Here is a 21,588-nt window from a genome sequence, read left to right on the forward strand (position 1 = left end):
AGGGAGCTAGAGAAAGACCACACTGAAACCGCCTGCCAGTTTCAGAGCTATGCAGACTTGCGACCCAGGAGACTCAACTTGGAACAGGCACTGAGCAAGGCTCTGACCCAGTGGGTGGCTGCCGATTTGGAATGCCCGGAACTATCCCTGGGATGGGGGGCGGGGGGGTGGGAGGACCCAGCTCTCTGTGACCACTTCATGACCAGGGTGCTGCAAGGCAGAGTGAGGCTGGGCTTCTGAAGCCCACAGCGTTGCTGAATATAACTCTGGGGCAAGAGAGGGACTTTCTTGCTAGTCCTGAGCAGCCCGAGGGTGGATGGGTGGGAAGGTGTGATACCAAGGTAGGGGGAGGGGAAAGTGCACCACACAGATAGGCATGGTCCTGCACCCCAGGGGGAGGATGGACTCAGTTCTCTCTCTGGACTGATTACCGTGGGTGGTGGGGGCTTGTGACAGGTGGGCAAGTGAGCCAGGGAAAGAGGCCTCCCTCAAGGTGCCCGGTGCCAGCACAGCACCGCAGGCCCTGACAGCAACTTTCACATGGCTGACCCCCCCACCCCCACCCACCACGGGCGGATGCTCCTCTTTTGAGGGCTGATACCATTTTGCTGTAGTTGGGAAGGGAAGCCCCATGCTAGGAGCAGGCATGGGATGCTGCTCTGGGCTTCATCCCAGAGCTGGCCCTTCCCAGGCCATAGTGTGTGTGTGCGGCCACAGTAGAGGGGACCGTCTCTTCACCTTGCCTTGCAAAGTCACCTTAAAGGTGCAACCCTGCTGCCTGCTGCCCTCAGAGCGGAAAGCCCACCCCCAGCATGGACCAGCTTCCAGGTATGCAAACTTGGGCTGGGCCATCCTAGGTGTCTGAAACCAGGAGCTTTGAGAGCCAGCACAATGTGCTGAATTGGAACCCAGGCTGCAGGGTCTCCCCAGGACTGAGAGAAAGGGCGGGGGGAGGGGGAGAGAACACAGCTCATTTGGAGTAATACTGTGGCTAGAAAGAAAAAAAATGTGCCTTCGGGAAGCGCCGACGATTTTTGAGCAAGCAGAATGTTAAAGAGCACCGTTGTCAGGCGACCAAGTGCCCCCAGGAAAATGCTTATTTCACGTTTATGTCCAAGCTGGGGAAGGCTGTTCTATACGAACACACACACACACACACACACACACACACACACACACACACACACACACACACACACACCCCGCGGGAGGAAGGGGTCCCGGAACTCTTACCTTTTGCCCCTCGGAGCACGAAGCCAAAGCCCTCGCTGTCTTTCTTCTGCAGGACCACCGTCTTGTCCTCGATAATGCAGTCGCTGTAGAGAGAATCCCGGGGATAGCGACCATTAGTGTAACCGGTCCTCATCACGGTGGCTGCTCCTCCACCTGGGATGTTCATCATCAGCCAATTAATGACCCAGCTTGCCGGATCCAGGCAGCATGGAGGAGCCTGGGCGGCAGCTCCGTGCAGGAGGAGCTGGGGGGGGGCGAGCGGGATGGGCGAGCGGGGCACAATGGGATGTGGAGGGGGGCGGCGGGCGCGGGAGCCAGCCGGGGGATGGAGTCATGGATGCTGCCCGGGTCCGCTGGGGAGCTGGGAGGCGGGGAGCCCGGCTCAGGGCCCCCGGGGGCTGGCCAGGGCCCGGCCGCCCAGAGCCAAGAAAGTAAGTGGCCCGGGTGGTGGCGGCGGAGGCAGCGGCAGCGTGGTGAAGGAGAGCCCCAGGCCTGCCTCGGCCAGACGCATCTTCCAGGGAAGCGGAGGAGAGCAGCCGAGGAGGAGGAGGAAAAGGAGAAGCCGCTGCTCTGCTTTGCTTTTTCTTGCGGGGCTTCGGGAGGAGACCAGGCTCCGCTCCGCGCAGCAGCCAGCAGCAGGCACTGGGGCCGCGGAGACCTGTGCGTTGCAGCCAGCGCCCCCTCCCTCCCTCCCTCCCTCCCTCCCCCCGTCCTAGGCAGTGTGGTGTGCGGTGTGCGGCAGGAGCCCCCACAGTCATCTGATGAGCCCACGGCGCGACCGGCGCGGCTGCCTGGGCGTCATCCCGGGAGCAGAGGATCCGCGGGCTGGGCTGGGAGGAGGGGGCCAGCGCCCGCCGTGGCTCTCCTGGTCTCGGGGGCCACCGAGCTGGTGGATGAGGGGCTCCGGGCCAGAGGAGGCAGAGCATTTTAGTGCCCTGGGAGCCATGGAGGCCAGCGGCTCCCTCCTGACAAGGATGCCTTTCTGGGGATGGGAAGGGCAGTGGGGTCTCCCCGCAAGGAGGAACCCCCAAGCCGCACTCCTTCTCTCTCTGCATGACGGTTCCTTTTCGAAAAGGAAACAGATCCAAGAGTCCCAACTTTGCTGTACCAAAGCCTCCTGTCACTAACACCAACAACTCTCTCTGCCCGGAAGTGTATATGGGGGTACAGGGCAGAAGGGCGCTACCCAGTGCCCCCGAGAGCCACTAACTGTCGCCCTGCTTGGCCTTCTAGTGGCAGCTGAGGGGGCAGGAGACCCGGCTGCCTGCCTGCGTCCCAGAGATTCAAACATTGCCCACCCGGAAGTAAGTCAGGAGGCAGGAAGTCTGGGGGTTGGGGCCGGAGGAGGAGGGAGGGGCTTTCTTCTCTAGAGTCCCAGGGGGTGGGAGAACTCAGGTGTGCGGAGACAGGACAGGGTGACCAGAAGTCATCCCCAAAGGGGCAGGAGACAGACCCCCACCCCCTGGCCCAGAGTAAGAGGCCTGGGGATGCATAGGACACGGTGGAGAGATGGGCTGTGAGTCCCACAGTGGTGACTGCCAGTTCTCCTGGTCCCGAGACAGGACAGGGTGACCAGAAGTCATCCCCAAAGGGGCAGGAGACAGACGCCCACCCCCTGGCCCAGAGTAAGAGGCCTGGGGATGCATAGGACACGGCGGAGAGATGGGCTGTGAGTCCCACAGTGGTGACTGCCAGTTCTCCTGGTCCTTGACTTGCAGCCCAGCCTACAGGTGGCCACACAGGTAACCTGGACACAGTGCCCTGTGGGGTCAGTGGAGCAGGCAGACACTTCTAACCAGCCTAGGAGGTGTGCCCAACCTTCTGACATGGAACACTATGTTGACATGGACATCTACAAAGTTCACGCTCAAGGACTGTGTAACACACACACACACACACACCACATTGTGAAATAATCTCACAGTGTTTTAAGTAAGTTTACAATTTTGTGTTGGGTCATATCATTAGCTATCCTGGGACACATCTGGGTTAGGGTGAGGGAAGGAAGTGACCCTTGAGGTCCCATTACACAGGTAAGGCTGGTGAGGTTCCGGACCCAGCTAGGAGCGCAGCTGAAGAAATCACCCAGTAGCTACATCACAGGGTGCTGCTAGGCAATGGCCCTGGAGGACCCTGTGTTCTGGGAGTGGCTACGAGGATAGTGACAACACAGAATGAAAACACAGCTGTCTGATGATCAGTTACCAGTGTGTGTGTATGTGTGTGTGTGTGTGTGTGTGTGTGTGTGTGTGTAACAAGGGGGGAGGGGTCAGTCCTAAACCTTGTTCTGGCTCCTGAGACATCCCACCAGTCTCTAGGATCTCGGTCACAGGTGTGTGAGTCCCTCCTGGCACAGTTCCGGAACACGCCCCCCCCTCCTCCGTGCCTGCCAGGTAAGGACTGAGGCCTGGAGGAAGTGACAGGCTCTCTGGTTTTCTGCTTCCCACATGCACAGGCTGTGCGGATGACCCATAGACCCTTGGGGCTGCTATGGGTTGGATGCCCCCATACCCATAATGGTGCAGTTTAGCTGAAAGGCCCCAGGGAGCCCTTTTCAACTGTGGTCAGTAACTAGAGAGGGCCTGGCTGGTGGCCAGGATCTGCCACCACAAGATGGGTTGGGAAGACAGCTGGGGTGGGGTGGGGCTTGTTGCTGTGGAATCAGGGGTCTACAAGACACCTTGGCAAAGGAAGTTTGTGTCAGGCCCTGTACCCTTTGCTCTCTCTCTATTGCCCACCCTGGCTAATTGGAATACAGACTCGGGTCTTTTACAGGATACCTTTTATGGCCACACCTCCTGTTTTCCTTCAAAGTCCCACAGGGACTCACCTGCCCTGGCTCCAGGACGCCCTCACTGACCAGGCTGCGCCGTACCCTGCTAGTGCACACCCTTCTCCGTGGAAGTCTCTCTTTCTGAGGACTGGGGTGCCAGGGCCCAGGCCCTTCTGCTAGGCCTCCCTGCCCTCCTTCTCTCCATGTGCTAAGATGCTGGGGGCTGGTGGCAATCACCTGAGCTGAGGGTTCCCCTGGGACACAAGCAAGCAACAGTACCTGCCTCTGCCTGGCTCAGGGGGGAAGCCAGGGAAGGCTCCCAGCATGTACTTCATCAACTGCAGGACCTAAGGACACCGAGCCGCCACCCCTATCCTTCCCATTGCATCTCAAAAGCAGGTTGCACGTTTCCTGTCAGCGGCCCCCTACTCACTGCTTGGACACTGGCTGTCTCCTCCTGACCATTTGTGGTCTTTGGGGGTGTCGCTGAGCTTAGCTCAAAGCCAAATGTGGCTCTGACCCCAAGGTCATGCTGACCTTCTGAGCCTCAGATGTCCTTGTACAAAATGAGAACCTCACGGGGCCCCAGGGGGAGGGTGCAAAACATTCTTGCACCCCACATCCTCAGGGAGGCCCCTGGTGGGTAATCAGCAGAAATACTGCAGTGACTGCTCCAGTTTTAAAGGGCCACTGTAGGGGTTGGAGAGACGGTTCAACAGTTAAGAGCACTGGGACCTGGGTTCCATTCCTGCACCCACATGGCGGCTAACAACCATCTGTAACTCTGGTTCCAGGGGATCTGATGCCCTCTTCTGGCATCTGTAGGCACTGCATGATATGGGTGCACTTAAATACATGCAGGTCAAACACACACATAAAATAAAAATAAGTTTAAAAAAGAAATTTAAAAAGAGCCACCATTGGAGGCATCAGTGACATCACACACCTCTTCTCCACCTCCCACCTCCCCATTCCCAGGCTAGACCTCATCTTACCTCCCCATTCTGGGCCAGATCCCTCTCCCAGCTCCTGACCCTCCGCAACACTCTAGCTGCCTTAGGCTGTGATGGTCCTGGCCTTGTGTGTGTAGTCAGACCTCCCATCCTACCTCCCACTGGGGGAAGGATGGTTCCTCTTTCCTGTGCTTGTGTCAGGATCTAAGCCCCACCCTGCCTGCCATGTCCCCACTGCCCTTAGTCACCAAAAGGCCTTGGGCCTAAGCTCCAGCTCAGACATTCACCAGCCTGGCTGCTAAAGGCATCAGTTTCTCCTGCAGAGTGGGTGAAAACCTAGGACCAGACATGGAGTCATCACTCCCAGACACACCACTGTGGGCAGAGTTAGCACTGGGACACTGCCCTCAGCAGTCCAGGTAACCTTTTGTGCTATGACCCAAGGCAAATGACCCCCCCCCCAAAGAACTTGAGCTCCTGAAAGGCAGTGACCTGTTATCACAGATCACCCCAAATCCCACAGCACCCCATGGTGTAGGGCTTGAGGCTGGGGGTAGGGGGGTGACCCCCTGCAGAACAGAGCTGAGTGACTGAGGATGACCACAGGGCCTTCCTAGACACACAGACTCTCAGTGGCTCCTTCTGTCTGCTCACCAATGACCTGATCCTGGGTGACAGCGTGTCCACCATTAGAAGCTTTGCAGACTGCACCTGGCACTTTGCTGTCACCAGAGCTCACCCTGCCCAAGGCCCTGGTAACATCTGCCCAGCCACCACAGCAGAGCTGCCTTCAGACTCAGCCCAGGCTGCTACCCAAGGTACTCATGCCCCCCACCCTGCTCCTGAGTGACCTCACCTAAACCTCTGCTGGAATCCCGTTCCCCCACCCGTCACTTGTCTGGTGTGTGAAGCATTTGCTATGGGCACCGTGCACAAGTCCCCATGCACCTTGATCTTTTCAGCCTCTCACATGATTGTGGTATCCACCTGTGATTGTTCCCCAACACAAATACGAGATAGCGGCACTCTTTCTAATGTTTTCTGAGCAGGGAAGGAGGGTTCTAACCCACCCCTAACGTCTCCTCCATTGGAAGGTGAAGGGGGAGAACCCAGTCTGCCAAGTACAATGGGGCGCAGGCGTGCACAGCACAAATACAGACAGCGTTACCCAGAGTTCCCATCTCTGGTCATGTGTTCGTTACAGCTTTGTGGGCAGACCGCAGGACCTTGAGGAAGGGGCAGTTTCTTCCTCTAGTTCACACAAAGGTTGCCGTGGAGAATGGAAAAGATGCCTACATAGAAAACACATTGCCCTCTGGGGGACAGCCTGTGTCTGCAGTCTCCTGGGAGCCACAGGCAGAAGGTGGCTATTGCTAGTCTCTGTCCATCAGGTCCACTTTGTATATATGGGGACTGGGGCCACAGTCTCTCACTCCTGTGGCATGAAGAGGTTTCTAGTGTCTACCTTTCAAGACCCCTGGTGGCCAAGCCCCAAGTGGTATTTTTAAATTTATTTTTTATTTTGGCTTTTGAAGACAACGTCTCACTCTATAGCCCAGGCTGGACTTGAACTCTTGGTGAGCCTCCATCCTCAGCCTGCTGAGTTGCTGAGAACTTAGGTGTGAGCCACCACGCCTGGTGTTTTAGTTACCCTCCTCATTGCTGTCACAAAATACCTGACAAGAGTAACTTAAAGAAGAAAGGTTTATTCTAGCTCATAGCTTGAAGACACAGTCCATCCCAGTGTGTAGGCATGGCAGCAGGATGTGGGGTGCCTGGTCACGTAGCATCCACCGTCAGGAACACAGAGATGCATTTGTGCTCAGCTCACTCCTTTTTATTCAGCCCAGGACCCCCGTTCATGGGATGGTGCCCCCCACATTCAGGCTGGGTCCTCCCACCTCAGTGAACTCAGTCTAGAAACTCCCTCAAAGATACATCCTGAGCTTTGTTTCCTAAGTGACTCTAGACCCCTATCAGGTTGGCCGTATTAACCAACACACCTGGCTACCAAGCAGCATTTAGAGTGGCCCAGAGGTGCCACTCTCTTGTGGGGTGTGAGGTTGGGTCAACAGGGAAGGTGGCCCTGTGCCTGGTCCACGAGGCTGTGTGTACCTCAGAGCAGGTGGCATTTGGGTGTCAGCCTTTGGGGGCTCTTCAGGGCCACAGCTGGTCCTGATGGGGAGTGTAGACTTGCAGGTCTGGGCAGCCAGGCCTCGGCCAAGGAGACCCTGTGTGTGAGGGGCCCCAGGTGGCCTGTGTGCTGGTCGGGAAGGGTGATCTGAACACAGGGCTGTGGGTGTGGACCCGATGGCTATCTTCGGCCACTCTCGAGCTTCCCAAGGGGATGGTGGCCCTGACAATCAAGTTGCTTTGTTTTTTCCTCTCACGGGGTTTGGCTTCAGGCCAGAAGCAGCTGTGGGCCACATGAAGCTGCCCTGTTAGCCAATTAACTCAGGTCTTAGTGAATACCTACTATGTGTCAGCTGATGGCTTACTGGGTGCTTGGCATTTGAAGGGAGAAGATTGGACCTAGTCTGGCCCCACTGAGATATGGAACGTAAGTGGATTGACTGATGTTCCCCCAAGGACACAGGGAACAGGTATGGAGGCCGAGTGGAGTCTGGGCTGCCCATACCTTGGATCTCTGGCATCTCTGACAGAGCTCTGAGCGGATACCTTTTCTGGTTCTGGACCTCCTGGTTCAGGATACTCACACCCGGGTGTGTTGGGAAGTCAAAATAGATCCAGTGGTCACGGAAAATTGCTTAGTCAACAACAGAGGAGGTAGTGCTGTGGGGCCGCAGTCTGGAAGGCCTCCCATGGAGGAGGCAGAGGTGCAGTGTGACCAGGAGTGGGTGGGTGTGGCTGTGAGGCTGAGGAGCAGGGATCCCTGCCTGATGTCCAGGGCATCACCTATGTGCATACGTAGCCGATGCCAGGGCCAGACTGGGAAGCAAGGTGCTGTGCCAGAGACCCAAGTCATTTACCTAAGAAGGCATTTTTCCAGGGGAGTGACCCAGGGTTGACACACACAGGTGGCTAAGACCCCTTGGGTGGAAGTGGCCTACCCTTCTAGAACAACCTTCCTGGGACCCTGTTGTCCTTTTCAGATAGAGAGAATGGCCTATGGATGAGACAGAGGGTGTGTTTTATCTGTGACTCTTTTTAGAGTAGGGTTCTGGAAGGCGTTGGGGGAGAAGCTGGAGCCACGAAGGATCTGGGTGTCAGAAGGGTCCAGATGTCAGGATTCCCACCCCCCACACACACACTAGCAGGGACAAAGGCTGACAGAAGAGGGACTCGGCAGAGCCCTGCTAGGGGTGGCCCCGGCCAGTGGAGCCCATGCAGGTGTGTGGAAGGCAGCACAGGCCACCAGCAGGAGGTGACAGGGCTGTTCCAGCATCATCCTGACGAGTAGAGACTCCAGCCGTCCCCAGGCTTTGGCTGCAAACTTCAAGCCTATTTGCAAGCTGGGAAATAAATGTACTGGCTCGCAAATCCACAGGGCTTATCAGCAACATGGAAGCCAGCCTGCATTTGATTAAGCGTCTCTGCGATCTTGCACAGGGTCAGCTCTATCCCTGTTGAATCTGGTATCTGTAAACACCATTCCTTTGGATGTGAAAAATACTTGCAAGTTAGATTTTTCTCACCTTGGGAGAAATCTCGAGCGCTGTCAGTTATTAAGAGCTGTGTCATGGGCATCGCAGGGCAATAGCCACAGTGCCTCACAGCTGAATGTGTCCGGGGCCAAATGTAGTGCGTCACTTTAGAAGACTGAGCCAAAATGTATATGGGGTCAGGGCCTCAGCGTAGGTGGGGGGCTTTCACTGGGTCTGGGCTGGGCTGTGAGGGGAACTGGTACCCAGAGGAAAGAGACACACAATCCAACAGAGCGTCGTCCTCCAGGAGTTCAGGTGCAGGGAGTGGGAGGCTGAGAGCCCCACTCTGACCGAACCTCGGGGCCCCTGCAGGCAGGAACTGTAGTACTATTAGAAAGCGGTGTCTCCAGGGAGCCATAGGGACAGTCCATGTCCTAGAAATTTCTGGGTTCTGCCAGTGAGGAAGGGTAGGGCTGTGCAGGAAGCTGTCAGTCCCCCTGTGGGGCGCGGCGGCAGGGACTGGGGCTCAACAGGTGTCCCAGCTCAGCCAGGCGGAGATGCCAGCTGGGCTCTTGCGACTGGTTCACGGCAGCAGGTTGGCTGCAGAGTAGCACAGAGGGCGTCTCTGTGGATGGGCAGGGACAGGACCGCCTGGTCCAGCGAAAGACTGGAGAGCCTGTTGGACAGCGGGTGGGGGGGAGTGGGGTGGGGTGGGGTGGGAGGGTGTTCCCCGTCCCCTGTCACTTGCCACCAAGGCAGGGTGGGGTTCTTTGGACCTTAAGTACACACACGGTCACCCTCTAGCATCCTGCCTGCTGCTTTGTGGTGGGAGTATAGACTGGTGTGACTCACACTTCTGGACCATGAAGCTTCGCCCCTGATGCCACCCTGGGATTTGAGTGACAGCAGAGGTGTTCCTGGCAGTGTGAACTGTGTCACGGTGAAGGAGCTGGGTCAGCCCTTCGTGGAAGGGACTCCTCCTGCTCCCGGGAACCACTCTCTCTTACTGGATGAGTGGGGGTGTCGCCATGTCAATCCTACCCTATGGAGACCGCACGCATCGCGCCCCCCCCCACAAGCCGTTTTTCAGCTCGGCAATTATGAACCGCCTTGCCAGTGTTTATTACAGCCATTTCCCCCCTCATCGCTAATGTGTGATAAGCAATACAAACTCTTCCTGATGGCAACACAAGCATAGAACTTGATTCAAATTAAATCGTCCCGTCGCATTGTAATAATTCACCCACGAGCATTGCCTAAGCAGCATCGGATGCGTTACCTGCCAGGAGCCTGCTGGCGAAGACAGGCCGGAAATGCCCTGCCTTTGATGTTGGGTGGGGGTCTGAAGTGAGGGGGCTCTGTGGACCGAGAGGAGGGCTGGGGCATTGTGCTGGATAGCTTTAGTGTCAACCTGACACACCTGGGTTGAGGGAGCCTCGATTGGGGAATTGCCTCCATTGGACTGGCCTGTGGCCGTGTCTAAAGGGCATCTTCTTGATGGCTAAGTGATGTGGGAGGGCCCAGCCCACTGTGGGTGGTGCCACCCCTGGGCAGGTGGGCCTGTGCTGCATAAGAAAGCAGGCTGAGCAGGGGCCAAGGGAGCAAGCCAGTAAGCAGCGTTCCTCCATGGCCTGTGCTCCAGTTCCTGCTTCCAGGTTCCTGCCCTGAGTTCCTACCTTGTGCTCCCTGACGAACTGCGACCTGGGAGGTGTAAGACAAATAAACCCTTTCTTCCCAAAGTTGGTAGTGGTCAGAGTGTTTTGTCACAGCAATGGAGAAACAAACTAGGACAGGCACCGAGCTTAGGAGGGATGCATGTCCTTGCAGAGTCCCCTTTGCTGGTGTCACTGCCCTCCCTTGTGATGTGAGTGTGCACTGCAGCCTTGACAAACCTGGGTGTGCAGGGATGGTCCAGGTGAGGGACTAGGCCCACAGCAGGGTCTGGAAGCCTGTGAGCTTTTGAGACTGTCCCGTGCTTCCTAGAGCCTGCTGCATTCTGAAAATGTCATATACCAACCAAGACTCTGCCACATGTCCTCTGCAGAGCCTCCTGTGGGTATCACTGGAGGCCTTTCAGGTGTCCTTCCTAAGAAGGGGCTGCCCTGCCTGGGGTATGGGTGGTAGGACACATCTTCGTTAGATATAGGGTTCCCCACGTTGAGTGGACAGGTGAGAGCCAGCGGCCACAAGGGAGGGACGCTGCCTCCTCCCAACTCTTCAGGAGCTCAAGAATTCTGCCCCTGCGGGCTAAGGCCTCCCGCCCTTCATGAGCCTGGGTGGGGGGTGATGGGGGTGGAAGCAGAGTGCTTGACACCTCAGGGAGTGGCCTGCAGCACCCTGGGGGGAAATGCCTCTGGCTCAAAATGGAGGGAAAAGGCTGAGGCGCTCATGAAAACCCAGAAACCCCGGTGCCCCTTCCCCAGGAGCTACCTACAGGTGCCCTACCTGTCCCCACGGACTCCTGGCTTCTGGAAGTTAAGACAGAGTCACCCAGGACTCACACTCTCCTTTTGAAAGTCCTGCTGGGGCCTACAAAGGCCTGCTGCTGAGTCTCCCCCAAATTGGCTCCTTGGCTCCTTTATTAATAAAAATACCTTAAATCAGACCGTGTATCTCCCACTTCTCACCATTTGGAGAATAATATTGAAAAATCCCCACTATGGTTAAGACCTCTTGTGATCAGGCCACTATTACTCCAGTTGGCTGCTATCTTCCCTTTCCTAGGGCAGGTCCCATCATCACAACGCCTCTGCACGGCCTATGTTCTCTGCACAAATCTACTGTGGTCTTTGGGAGCCAGGATGTGGTCACTGGTGGATCCCTGGGCATCTGCCTGGGGAATGCAGAAATGCAGTCACAGTTGCCCGGACTTTCGTTCTGTCTCGCTTTCCTCTGTTGCCTGCTTGGCTTTGGCCTAACTCTCCAAAAGTGCAACACCGCCTTCTAGTCCCAGCACAGGTGGGGCTGGGCAGCACGGTCTTGGGCAGGATCCTAGGGTAGCCTGGGTTTCTGGACTATAGAATACCAGCTTCAGGTATCCTCTCAGCCATGGGTTTCCTCAGCAACACCCAAGCCAGACAACGTGTGCAGCTTGTGAGACATGGGTGACTCCCCGTCCTGCGTGTGCAGCTTGTGAGACGTGGTGACTCCAGCTTGTGAGACGTGGTGACTCCAGCTTGTGAGACGTGGTGACTCCCCGTCCTGCATGTGCAGCTTGTGAGACGTGGTGACTCCCCATCCTGCGTGTGCAGCTTGTGAGACGTGGTGACTCCAGCTTGTGAGATGTGGTGACTCCCCGTCCTGTGTGTGCAGCTTGTGAGACATGGTGACTCCCTGTCCTGCTCTGCGGCAACATGGCCTTCACTTTTGGAATCATGAGTGTATCCCAGGCCACCCCTGTGGGCAGAGTTCAGTGGTCCAATTGAGACCCTCCCACCCCACGGCTCCTGATTCTGTGGGTCTAGTGACCCTCAGGGCTGGAGGCTGTTCCCAGTGGGTGTGTGCGTGTGCAGCTTGTGAGACATGGTGACTCCCTGTCCTGCTCTGCAGCAACACGGCCTTCACTTTTGGAATCATGAGTGTATCCCAGGCCACCCCTGTGGGCAGAGTTCAGTGGTCCAATTGAGACCCTCCCACCCCACGGCTCCTGATTCTGTGGGTCTAGTGACCCTCAGGGCTGGAGGCTGTTCCCAGTGGGTGTGTGAGAGTGGTCAGGACAGGGCTGCTCTGAAGTCCCAGACCTCCACTCCATGTGGAACCCTCTCAGTGGAAGAACACCTCAGTGCCGTCCAGCTGCCTGGAGTAGAGGCTGGTTGTACCACCCCCTTAATTTGCTAATTAGAATGACAGGCCAGGCCTACCCCATCTGTCTATCTCAGAGCTAGCCCAAAAGGACACCATGGGGCAGAACGGGGACAGGTGCCAGCTCTTCTGAAACTGCCTGCCTCCTCTCTGGTCCTTGGGTGGTGGTTTGGGGGACACACCCGCTGGCTGTGAACCATGGGAGTCAAAACATACACGGAGGCTGGCGAAATGGCTCAGCAGGTTACAGAGCCTGCCAAGCCCGATGACCTGAGTTCCATCCCCAGGACCAACATGGTGGAAGGAGAGAACTGAGTCCTGCAAGTTGTCCTCTGACCTCCACACGAGTGCCATGGAATTGCACATACACGGCTACAAATAAATAAAATAAATGTATTTTTAAAAATAAGTAAAGTCAACTGGGACCCGGGTCCTAGGGCAGGAGCTCCCACTGAATCCACAGCACCCCCTGGGCTTGCCCACCCTAAAAGCCACAAGAAGCCCAAGTTCACCCAAGATCAAGTCACAGTTGGCCCCTGCTTATGAGAACCATGGTACAAGTTTCACTGCACAGCACACGTTATACTGAGCGCTGTGGATATGTCTCAACACAAAACGGAGGAGAGAATTCTGTAGCTGCCGTGTCCTCTGAGGGGCTGTGGAGGCCCCCTGTTGATGGGTTTCTTACTTCAGTATGTGGCTGTCTTCTGTCCCAAGTGGTGCTTGGAGGTGAGTGGCACCCAAGAAGTTTCCCAAAGTAGCTGAGTCTGAGATCCTCTTTAAGATGGATCCTGTCCCCCGTTCTTCCCTCCCTCCTTTTCAGAGACAGAGTCTCATTTAACCATCTAGCCTCAGACTCTCCATGTAGCTGAGGCTGGCCTTAAACACTTCCTCCTCCTCTACCTCCCCAATGGTAGGATGACAGGCATGTGCCACCAAACCCAGTTTATCAGGTTCTGGGATTGAACCCAGGGCTCTGTGCATGCTAGGCAAGCACTCTACCAGCTTAGCCACATTCCTGACCCTATTTGTTTATTTAGATTTTTTGAGACCGGGTATCACGTAGCCCAGGCTGGCCTTGAGCTCCTGATTCTCCTGCCTCCATCTTCCCAGTGCTGCTTTGGTATCCAGGCAGGTAGGAGAGTTTAAGTTCTCCGAAAATGTTCCTAATTAGGCACTGACATCTTTCCTATAAAGATCCAGAGAGGTAACATTCCAGGCCCTACGGGAATGCCCCACCCTGCTAGTGTGATGCAGAAGGAGCCATACCAACACCTAAATGCACAGTCAGGGCTGTGTTCCAATAAAACTTTATTGACAAAAACAGGCAGTGGGCCTTGGGCTGGGGTTTCTAAGGACAGGCCTTGGGTGTTCTGACAAGACTTGTACGGACACAAATAACACACACACGGGGTGTAATCGCCTGTAGCGAGAGCTAAGAAAAGGATTTATCCTCCGCAGAAGCCGTGGTGACACGGTCTGGTACAGGTGTGCCTGGCTTAATATACCACCGAGTGGTGTGGAAATCAGGTCAACTGTCATTGCCCTAGAAAGCTCAGAGGCTGAATAGAGAACCTTTTGCAAAAAGCAAAGTGTCGCCTCACCCCTAGCTTGACTCACAGTTGAGGTCTGCCTGGACTCTGCCTTCATGGGAAATAATTATCAAGTGGTAATTAATATAGCAATTATCCTAATGACTGTTCACGGCTCTGAGCACTCCCAGTGTGATTGACTGGACCCGCACCGCTTCCCCCGGGAGGAAGCGACTCTTCTTTTTTTGTTTCTGTTTTAGTTTTATTTGAGACAGGGTCTCACTGTATAGACCACCCTGGCTTGGAGCTCACTATATGCAGCCCATGTTGGCCTCAGACCTGTGGCAATCCCCCTGTCTCAGCTTTCTGAGTACAGATGTGAGCCTCCACGTGTGAGTCACACATCATAGTGACTTCTACAGACCAGGTCCACAGAGAAGGAGCCATCAATGCATGCGTACACAGCAGCAGGGGAGGCAGGAGAGGCAGCGCCCTAGGAGCCTGTGATACGCTCAGCCAGAGGGACCTGGCTGCTCACAGCCCCCATCACAGGATGACGGGGCGAGGAGAGTGGCCCCAACAGCCCAGCTGAGAACTGGTTGAGCCTTAGGAGAGCACCAAGAGCATGGCGGGGGGGATCTGAGATTCTGCCTGTGCAGGTCAGGCTCCAAGCCAAAAACTCCCCAAGGAAGTGGTGGCCACACTCTGTGGGCTGGTCAATGGCAGGAGGGAAAGGACGAGGAGGAGACCGCCCCGAAGAGCTCGGGGACAAGTTAGCAAGCGCAGAGCTGGCCTGGAGTGGACGCACCAGCCCTACCTGGGGATTCCAGTGGGACAAGCTGGCCCCGGGTCAGGAGAGCAACCTCTCCCAGGATCCCAGGAAGACATTCTTAGACTTGCACTTCTGCAGTGCCGAGAATTGACCCTCAGGCCTCACACATGCCGGGTGAGTGCTCTACCACTGAGCTGTAGTACCAGCCCTGTACTTCAACTTCTACCTGAAACACATTCCCTACATGCGAACTCCAACTGCGTGAATCCTATTCCTTCCTCAAGACCCACTTCAAAGGCCACCTTGCCTAGGAGGCTCTTGCTGTTCCACCTCCTGTATCCTGGGGGCTTAGAGAAAGGAGGGTGAGCCTTGTCCTTTCCCCGTGTCCAGCTTCCCACACTTCTCTGCTCTGCTCCCCTCTTTGCTTTTCACAACAGACTCTGCAAAAGGTAGACACACGCTTTCCCGGCCTCCCAAAGGACACGGATTTAGCCAATGAGGTTAGAGGGCCAGTTTGCTGGGGCCTCGGGGAAAGAGTCAGGCACTTGGGTGGGACACTGGAGAAGTACGCTCCCTTCTCATGTGATGGCTGGAGCTGCAATTGCCACCTTGCAATCATGAGTAAAATGACCAGAGACTGGCCAAGCTGCTGTGGGTGTGTGGAGCGGATACTGGCCCTGCTCTCTTCTAGAAACACCATTACCTCAGTCTTTGTAGTGAGGTTTTGGTTACTTGTAGCCAAATGCTTCCTAGTGGACACAGGTTAATGTTTGCAGCCTGGAACAAGGTGGTAGGGAGAGGTTCTGTACCACACTCAGCCTTCCAGGGAAGATCTGTTCACAGCTACAAGAGTGGCCCTATGCAGGTGTTGTAGTGGCCCAAACAGGAAACCCTGAACCACCCCCCAGGAGACCACTTACTACAAAAGTCACCTGCAGGGATCCACATGGAAGCTGCCTGCCAAGGGACAGACAGAAGAAGGTGAACCTCCCGGGGACCTGCTAAGATGTATGGAAGGACGGAAGAGCACTGGGAAGGACAGAAGAGCACTGGGAAGGACGGAAGAGCACTGGGAAGGACGGAAGAGTACTGGGAAGGACGGAAGAGCACTGGCAAAGGCTGAGGCCAAGTCAGGCTGTGCGGTGGTCTCTTCTCTGTGGGGAGTGTGATGCTCACCCTATGTATTTCTGTGCCCCCGGCTGTCTTGAGATGGACCCCAAGGTTCTGGTCCTTTGTTTTTAAGCTTTTAAAAAAATTATTATTTTTATTTTATGTGTAAGAGTATGTTGTCTGCATGTATGTAAGTGCACCTGTGTCATGCAATGCCTGGGGAGGCCAGAAAGGGTATCAGATTCCCTGGAACTGGAGTTATAGACAGTTGTTAGGTGCCATGTGGATGCTGGGATTCGAACTTGGATTCTCTGGGAGAGCAGTCAGCCAGTGCTCTTAACCACTGAGCCATCTCTCCAGCCATGGTTCAGTTTCTTAGAGGGAAAGGTATCTTTTCTTGGGGGGAGGTCTTTTTGAGACAGGGTCTCCCTGTAGTCCCAGCTGTCCTGGAACTCACTATGTAGACCAGGCTGGCCTTGAACTCACAGAGATCCAACTGCCTCTGCCTCCCCAGTGCTGGGATTAAAGGCATGTACCACTATACCCGGCCCCTGGTTCTGTTTCTTAAGGGCTTCGGGTGGAGGCTCCAGCCAGGGAGTATGGTTACTCATGCCCCTGACTGAAGACTGGTCCTTCTCTGTCAGGGAAGGTGCCCTCTTGCACTGAGCTCACAGCCTCAGTAGGGATGCACATGGAGTGGTAGGGTAGAAGGGAACCCCCAGTCAGCCAGGTCAGTCAGATCAACTGTGGCAATCAGTGGGGTGACAGGTGTCACTGTCAGGTCACCCTCACATCCAAAGTGCTGTTTTCTTTACACATCCATGGCCATGGGCAGGGTGGACAGGCAGAAGTGCCCGTTTGCCTGGGGCCATGTAGCCAGGCATGGAGAAAGGCAGCCGGGAGCCCTCATCCCGTAGGTCGTCCAGCATCACTGGACACATTGTCATAGACACAGGCCAGGAGATGATGTGATGGGAGGACGGTGGAATGAACAAGCTAAGGCAGGTCCTGCTTTGTAGAAGGACCTTGGGAAGACAGGGGATGATGCCACCAAAGTGGATGCTCTGGGCTTGGGGACATCACTCAGGCCTAGGGTCAGGGGTCACCTCACAGGGTTGGGAGCTGAGGCACATGAGGTAAGGGATGTGTCCAGGTGGATCACCAGAGAGGAACTAAACTGGGGCTCAAACAGGAGTGTCAGTGCATCCTCTGAGTCGAGTCCCTCCAGGCCAGCTCTGAGGGCACATCTCCCTGCTGGCCTCAGCCTTCCAGGTGGCCTCCTGTCTAGCTCATGTGAGTATCAGGGTCTGAGACAGTGTGGGTCTCTCCTCTTTATCCTTCCTGCCTTCCCCTCCCCCATCTTTGGTTTTCTCAACTTTTCTAGAAAGATCTGCAATGGTGTCTCCATGTAATGTGGCAACCGCTTTCCACCCACCATCGTCTTCTCCACAGACCTCACCACTGTCAATGGGCGGTACATCTTCCTGCCTGTGCAAGACCTTTGTGTGTCTCAGACACAGGCAGTATGAGCCTCCTGCAGTTGCTGGGACAAATAACCATGTACCTGGCAGCGTCAAGCAACAGATGTCTATTTCCTTACAGCACTGAGGCCAGGAGTCTGTCCCCAGGTGTCACTGTCAGGAATCAAAGCAACAGCAGGATGCACTTTCCATGGAGGCTCTGGGGGGTCCTCCTCCTCTCCTGGCTCCTGGAAGGTTGTGGCTGAATCTCTCTAGTCTCTGCTCCTGTGGTCACAGGGCATCCTCCATCTTTGTCCAAGAGATGAAATGGCACCTAGGCCCTTAATAGATAGCCCAGGACCACCTCTTTTTGCAACAGCCTTAACATCACCACATCTCCCAAGTACCCCCTTTTGCCTAAGAAGATGATATAAACAGAATTTGGCCACCTTTGAAGGCTACTGTTCAGTTGACCGTATGCATCAATCACGCAGTACAATGCCCCCCCCACTACCTGCATTTTTTGAATGAATGAATGAGTGGATGATGGATGGATAAATGGATGGATAGATGGGTAGGTGGATGGATGGATAGATGGTTGAATGAATGGATGGATGGGTGGGTGGGTGAATGGATGGATGGTTAAATGAATGAATGGATGGGTGGATAGATGGATAAATGAATGGACAGATAGATAGATGGGTGTATGCCTGTATAAATGAATGTATAGATGGGTGGATGGATGGTTAGATGAATGAATGGATGGTTGGATAGATGGATAAATTAATGGATGGATGGATAAATAGATGTATGAGCAACTGTATAGATGGGTGGGCAAATATATAGATGAGTGGCTGGATGGTTAGATGAATGAATGGATGGATAGATGGGTGGATGGATGGATGGATGGGTGGGTAGATAAATGAATAGATGGTACATGAATGGACAGATATATGGATGGATGGGTGAACAGACAAATCAGGGGTGAGGCCAAGGCTCTCTGGCACCTGTCCATGGCCCTCCCTTGTCACAGGTGTGATGTCTAGTCTAAGATTGCCACCACTTCATCAGCCTAGCCACTCACTGCCCTGAAGAATGAAAAATGGGCCCAGAAACACAAGCCATGAATGCTCAAGGCTACCCTATTTTGCCGGGGGCGGGGCTGGCCCTGTGTGTCACTCTCTCCACACTAGGACAGCACGGGTCACAACAAAGGGTGGAGCCCTGCCCACCAGTGACCACAGAGAGTAAAAGATAGAGCACCAAGCAGGGTGGACAAGCGCCCCGCTCAGCCTTGTGCCCTGGGGTCGCAGCCCTGCCCTGCTGACTGCTGTGGCTCTTCCAGTGAAGCCTGTGCATCTGCCTGTGTGTCTTCAGGAGGAAGAAGGGCCATGGGTCTGACTCTGTCCTAAGGTCAGAAGGGGAGGGGTAAGGCCCTGACCTTGTACATTTGTGGGTGGGAAGAACGTGGTGTGGAAAAGATGAAGCCAAGGGCCTGGGGTCACTCTTGACACAACATTTCCCTTGACAGCCAATCTCAGTCCCCAGTCATGGTCCCCGGTAGTGCTAGAGAAATCCACACTGCCTGAGCCCTTCCAAGGACGTGCTTTCCATCCACGCCCGTGTCCTCTCCTCTCCCTCTCCCAGCTCCAGCCTACAACATAGCCCCCACCGCCACTAAGCTCGGCCTTTTCACTTGCTGCTAAATCCTGCTTATCCACAAATGCTGCAGCTCCACGGGGCCAAGTCCAGGCCAGGGCACCTGGGGCACAAGCGTGCCATCTGCCACGCCAGGCTTCTGGTCACCATGCCAGCTCCACCTTGACCTTGGCTAGCAGAGCTGGGTTTAATCAGCATGTGTCTGAAGAGCTAAGCTCTGCTGATTGGCTGGCGGTGGCCCAGGAGCGTGGACAGACTGGCCACCCAGCCAGACCTCTCTAAGAGGAAATCTCACAGACAGCAGCAGGCACTCACGGCCAAGCCTTCCCACAGAGGTGGCAGGGCTGTGCTGCTTTCCAGCTGTGACAGTACGTCCAGGTGCCCACCGTTTCACTCTGGCCTGGAAGGGTGGAGCAGCAAAGCCCTGTGGGGACAGGGGTCAGCTGAAGCTCCTTTGGATGCACTGAGGTCTTTGCATGGCATTATGCTTGGCACTGGGTACCCAAGTCCCTTCCTCTTCAGGATTTACTGAACACCAACACTGTGCTCACTACTGCCTAGGGAGAGACCTCAGCATTTGGGCCAACCTGGACACTTTTCCTCATCCTGAGTCATCCACCCACCTACTCACTCATCAGTGCGTCCATCTACCCATAAATCCATGCATCCACCCATCATATATCCAGATAACATCCATCCATTCATCTATCATGATCCATCTAATATCCACCCATCACCCATCATCTATTTAACACCAACTTATTCGTCATTCACTCATCCATCCATCCATCCATCCATCTAACATAAATTCATATATTTACCCACCCATCCATCACTCATCCATCCATCCATAATCCATTATTCATAATCCATCTATCATTCATGATCCATTTAACATCCATTCATCCATCAACCTAACATAAATCCATGTATCTACCCACCCATCCATCACCCATCATTCACCCTTCCAAATTCACCCATCATCCATCATTCATAACCCATCGTTCATGATCCATCTAATAGCCATCCATCCATCCATCTATCATCCATCCTTCTAACATCCATCCATCTACTCACCCATTCATTCATCCATCTATCCATCACCCCTCCATCCATTAATCCATCCATCCATCCATCACCCCTCCATCCATTCATCCAACATCCACCCATCCATCCGTCTATCATCCAACATCCATCCATCCATCTACTCCCTTTCTCTCCTTCTTTGAGCATTTTCCAGGCCCTATCTCAGGTGACAAGGAGAAGGAGACAAGGGAGAGTCAGTCCCAGTCCTATCCCGGAGAAGACACAGTGTAGAGGTGCAGGGAGGAGGGACAAATGCAGATCAGCAGTTTGGCTGCTGTACTGGCCCAGACAACAGTGAATCAGAGGGATCCCTGTTCTCTCTACTCCCAAGTCAGGGACCAAAGACTCTTCCTGTTACCTAGAGGAGGGTCCGGAACACTTGGCCTTGGCCAGAGATGGGGCTCAGTATGGGCATCTTCTGAGAGCCTGCCGGGTGTGCCTTGGGGACACCTGTACACCTGACTGCCTCAGCCTGCAGCAGGCACCTCTGTGGGCTATACATGTCTGGCCACTGACTCAGTACATTCTTGCCCATCTCGGCTGCCCTGCGGCCACTCCTATGGCCCCTAGAATCCATCCCTGACAGACTTGCCTCAGGGTCAATAGTCACGGATGCTTGTGTTGACCACTGGCCATGGTCCATTCATGTGACTGTTCAACATCTGTTCATTATGCTGTCAGCTCTGTCCACCCATGGTGGGCTTTGCATGGGTTCCGGAGCTCAAACTCAGGTGTTCATGCTTACATATCCAATGTTTCACCTACTGAGCCATGTCCCCACTCCCGTGATGACCATTTGACATGTCCATTAATATCAACTATTGGCTATGGCATCAATGGTGGCCACTGATGACATCCATTCCCGGTGACCACTAGCTACACCTATTCCTGGTGGCCACTTGACATGTTGTGTTCACGGTATCCATTGGTGACACCCATTCACAACGACAATAATTGGTCAGCAGTTATAGCAGCTTCTGGTCAAATATGCAAAAATTTATAATGAGAAAAGAATGTGTAGCCATTTTACAGGTTGGGAAACAGAGGCCCATGTGGGAAGTGTGTGTGTCAGGATTGAGACTGGAGGCCTGGCAGCGGAACCCCCAAGCTGGGCCCAGCCTGGCTTGCAGACCACCCTGTAGGATTTCTCCCACTCTGAGGGCCTGCTGTGTGGGGACTGGAGAAAGATGGAAGAGAGAGACACGGTGCTGGTTGGGGATGTGCTGTGGCAGCCAGGGCTGGCTGTGGCCACCTCTCCCCAGCTCTGTGCTCAGGAAACACTCTGGCAGCTTGAGATGGGCCGGGGCGGAGACTTCACATTATGAAAACTGGCAAACACTGCAGTTTGGGGTGGTAATAGGAAGGGGTGTGGGGAGGCCCTGTGCAGCACAGGGTTTAGGAGAAGAGGGTAAAGAGGTCCCCCACTTCTGCTACTCTAGCAGCTAGGGAAGGTGGGGTAATAGGAAGCTCATGGGCCGTTCAGAAGCTCCAGAGCTCTGGGTGGTGCCTGCCCCACCTTGACTGGTCGCTCTATGTAAGTAACCTGAGGGTCCAGGGCAGCTGGGCTGGGTGGAGCCTGGAGGTGTGACTGAATGCCAGCCTCC

At 54.9% G+C, this 21,588-nt stretch overlaps 1 protein-coding gene across 2 annotated transcripts in view; it reads right to left on the reverse strand.

Annotated features, from left to right (window-relative positions):
• Positions 1–21,588, reverse strand: part of Shank2 (SH3 and multiple ankyrin repeat domains 2) — a 523,081-nt gene that overhangs the window by 141,122 nt on the left and 360,371 nt on the right. For both annotated transcript variants that reach the window (XM_029557122.1, XM_008854979.3), the window contains one exon: positions 1,234–1,316. In XM_029557122.1, the coding sequence (XP_029412982.1) occupies positions 1,234–1,316 (83 nt within the window). The remainder of the gene's footprint in view (positions 1–1,233; positions 1,317–21,588) is intronic.

The sequence above is a fragment of the Nannospalax galili genome, unplaced genomic scaffold, assembly GCF_000622305.1.
Source record: "Nannospalax galili isolate Female #2095 unplaced genomic scaffold, S.galili_v1.0 scaffold1307, whole genome shotgun sequence".
NCBI classification, from domain to species: Eukaryota; Metazoa; Chordata; class Mammalia; order Rodentia; family Spalacidae; genus Nannospalax; species Nannospalax galili.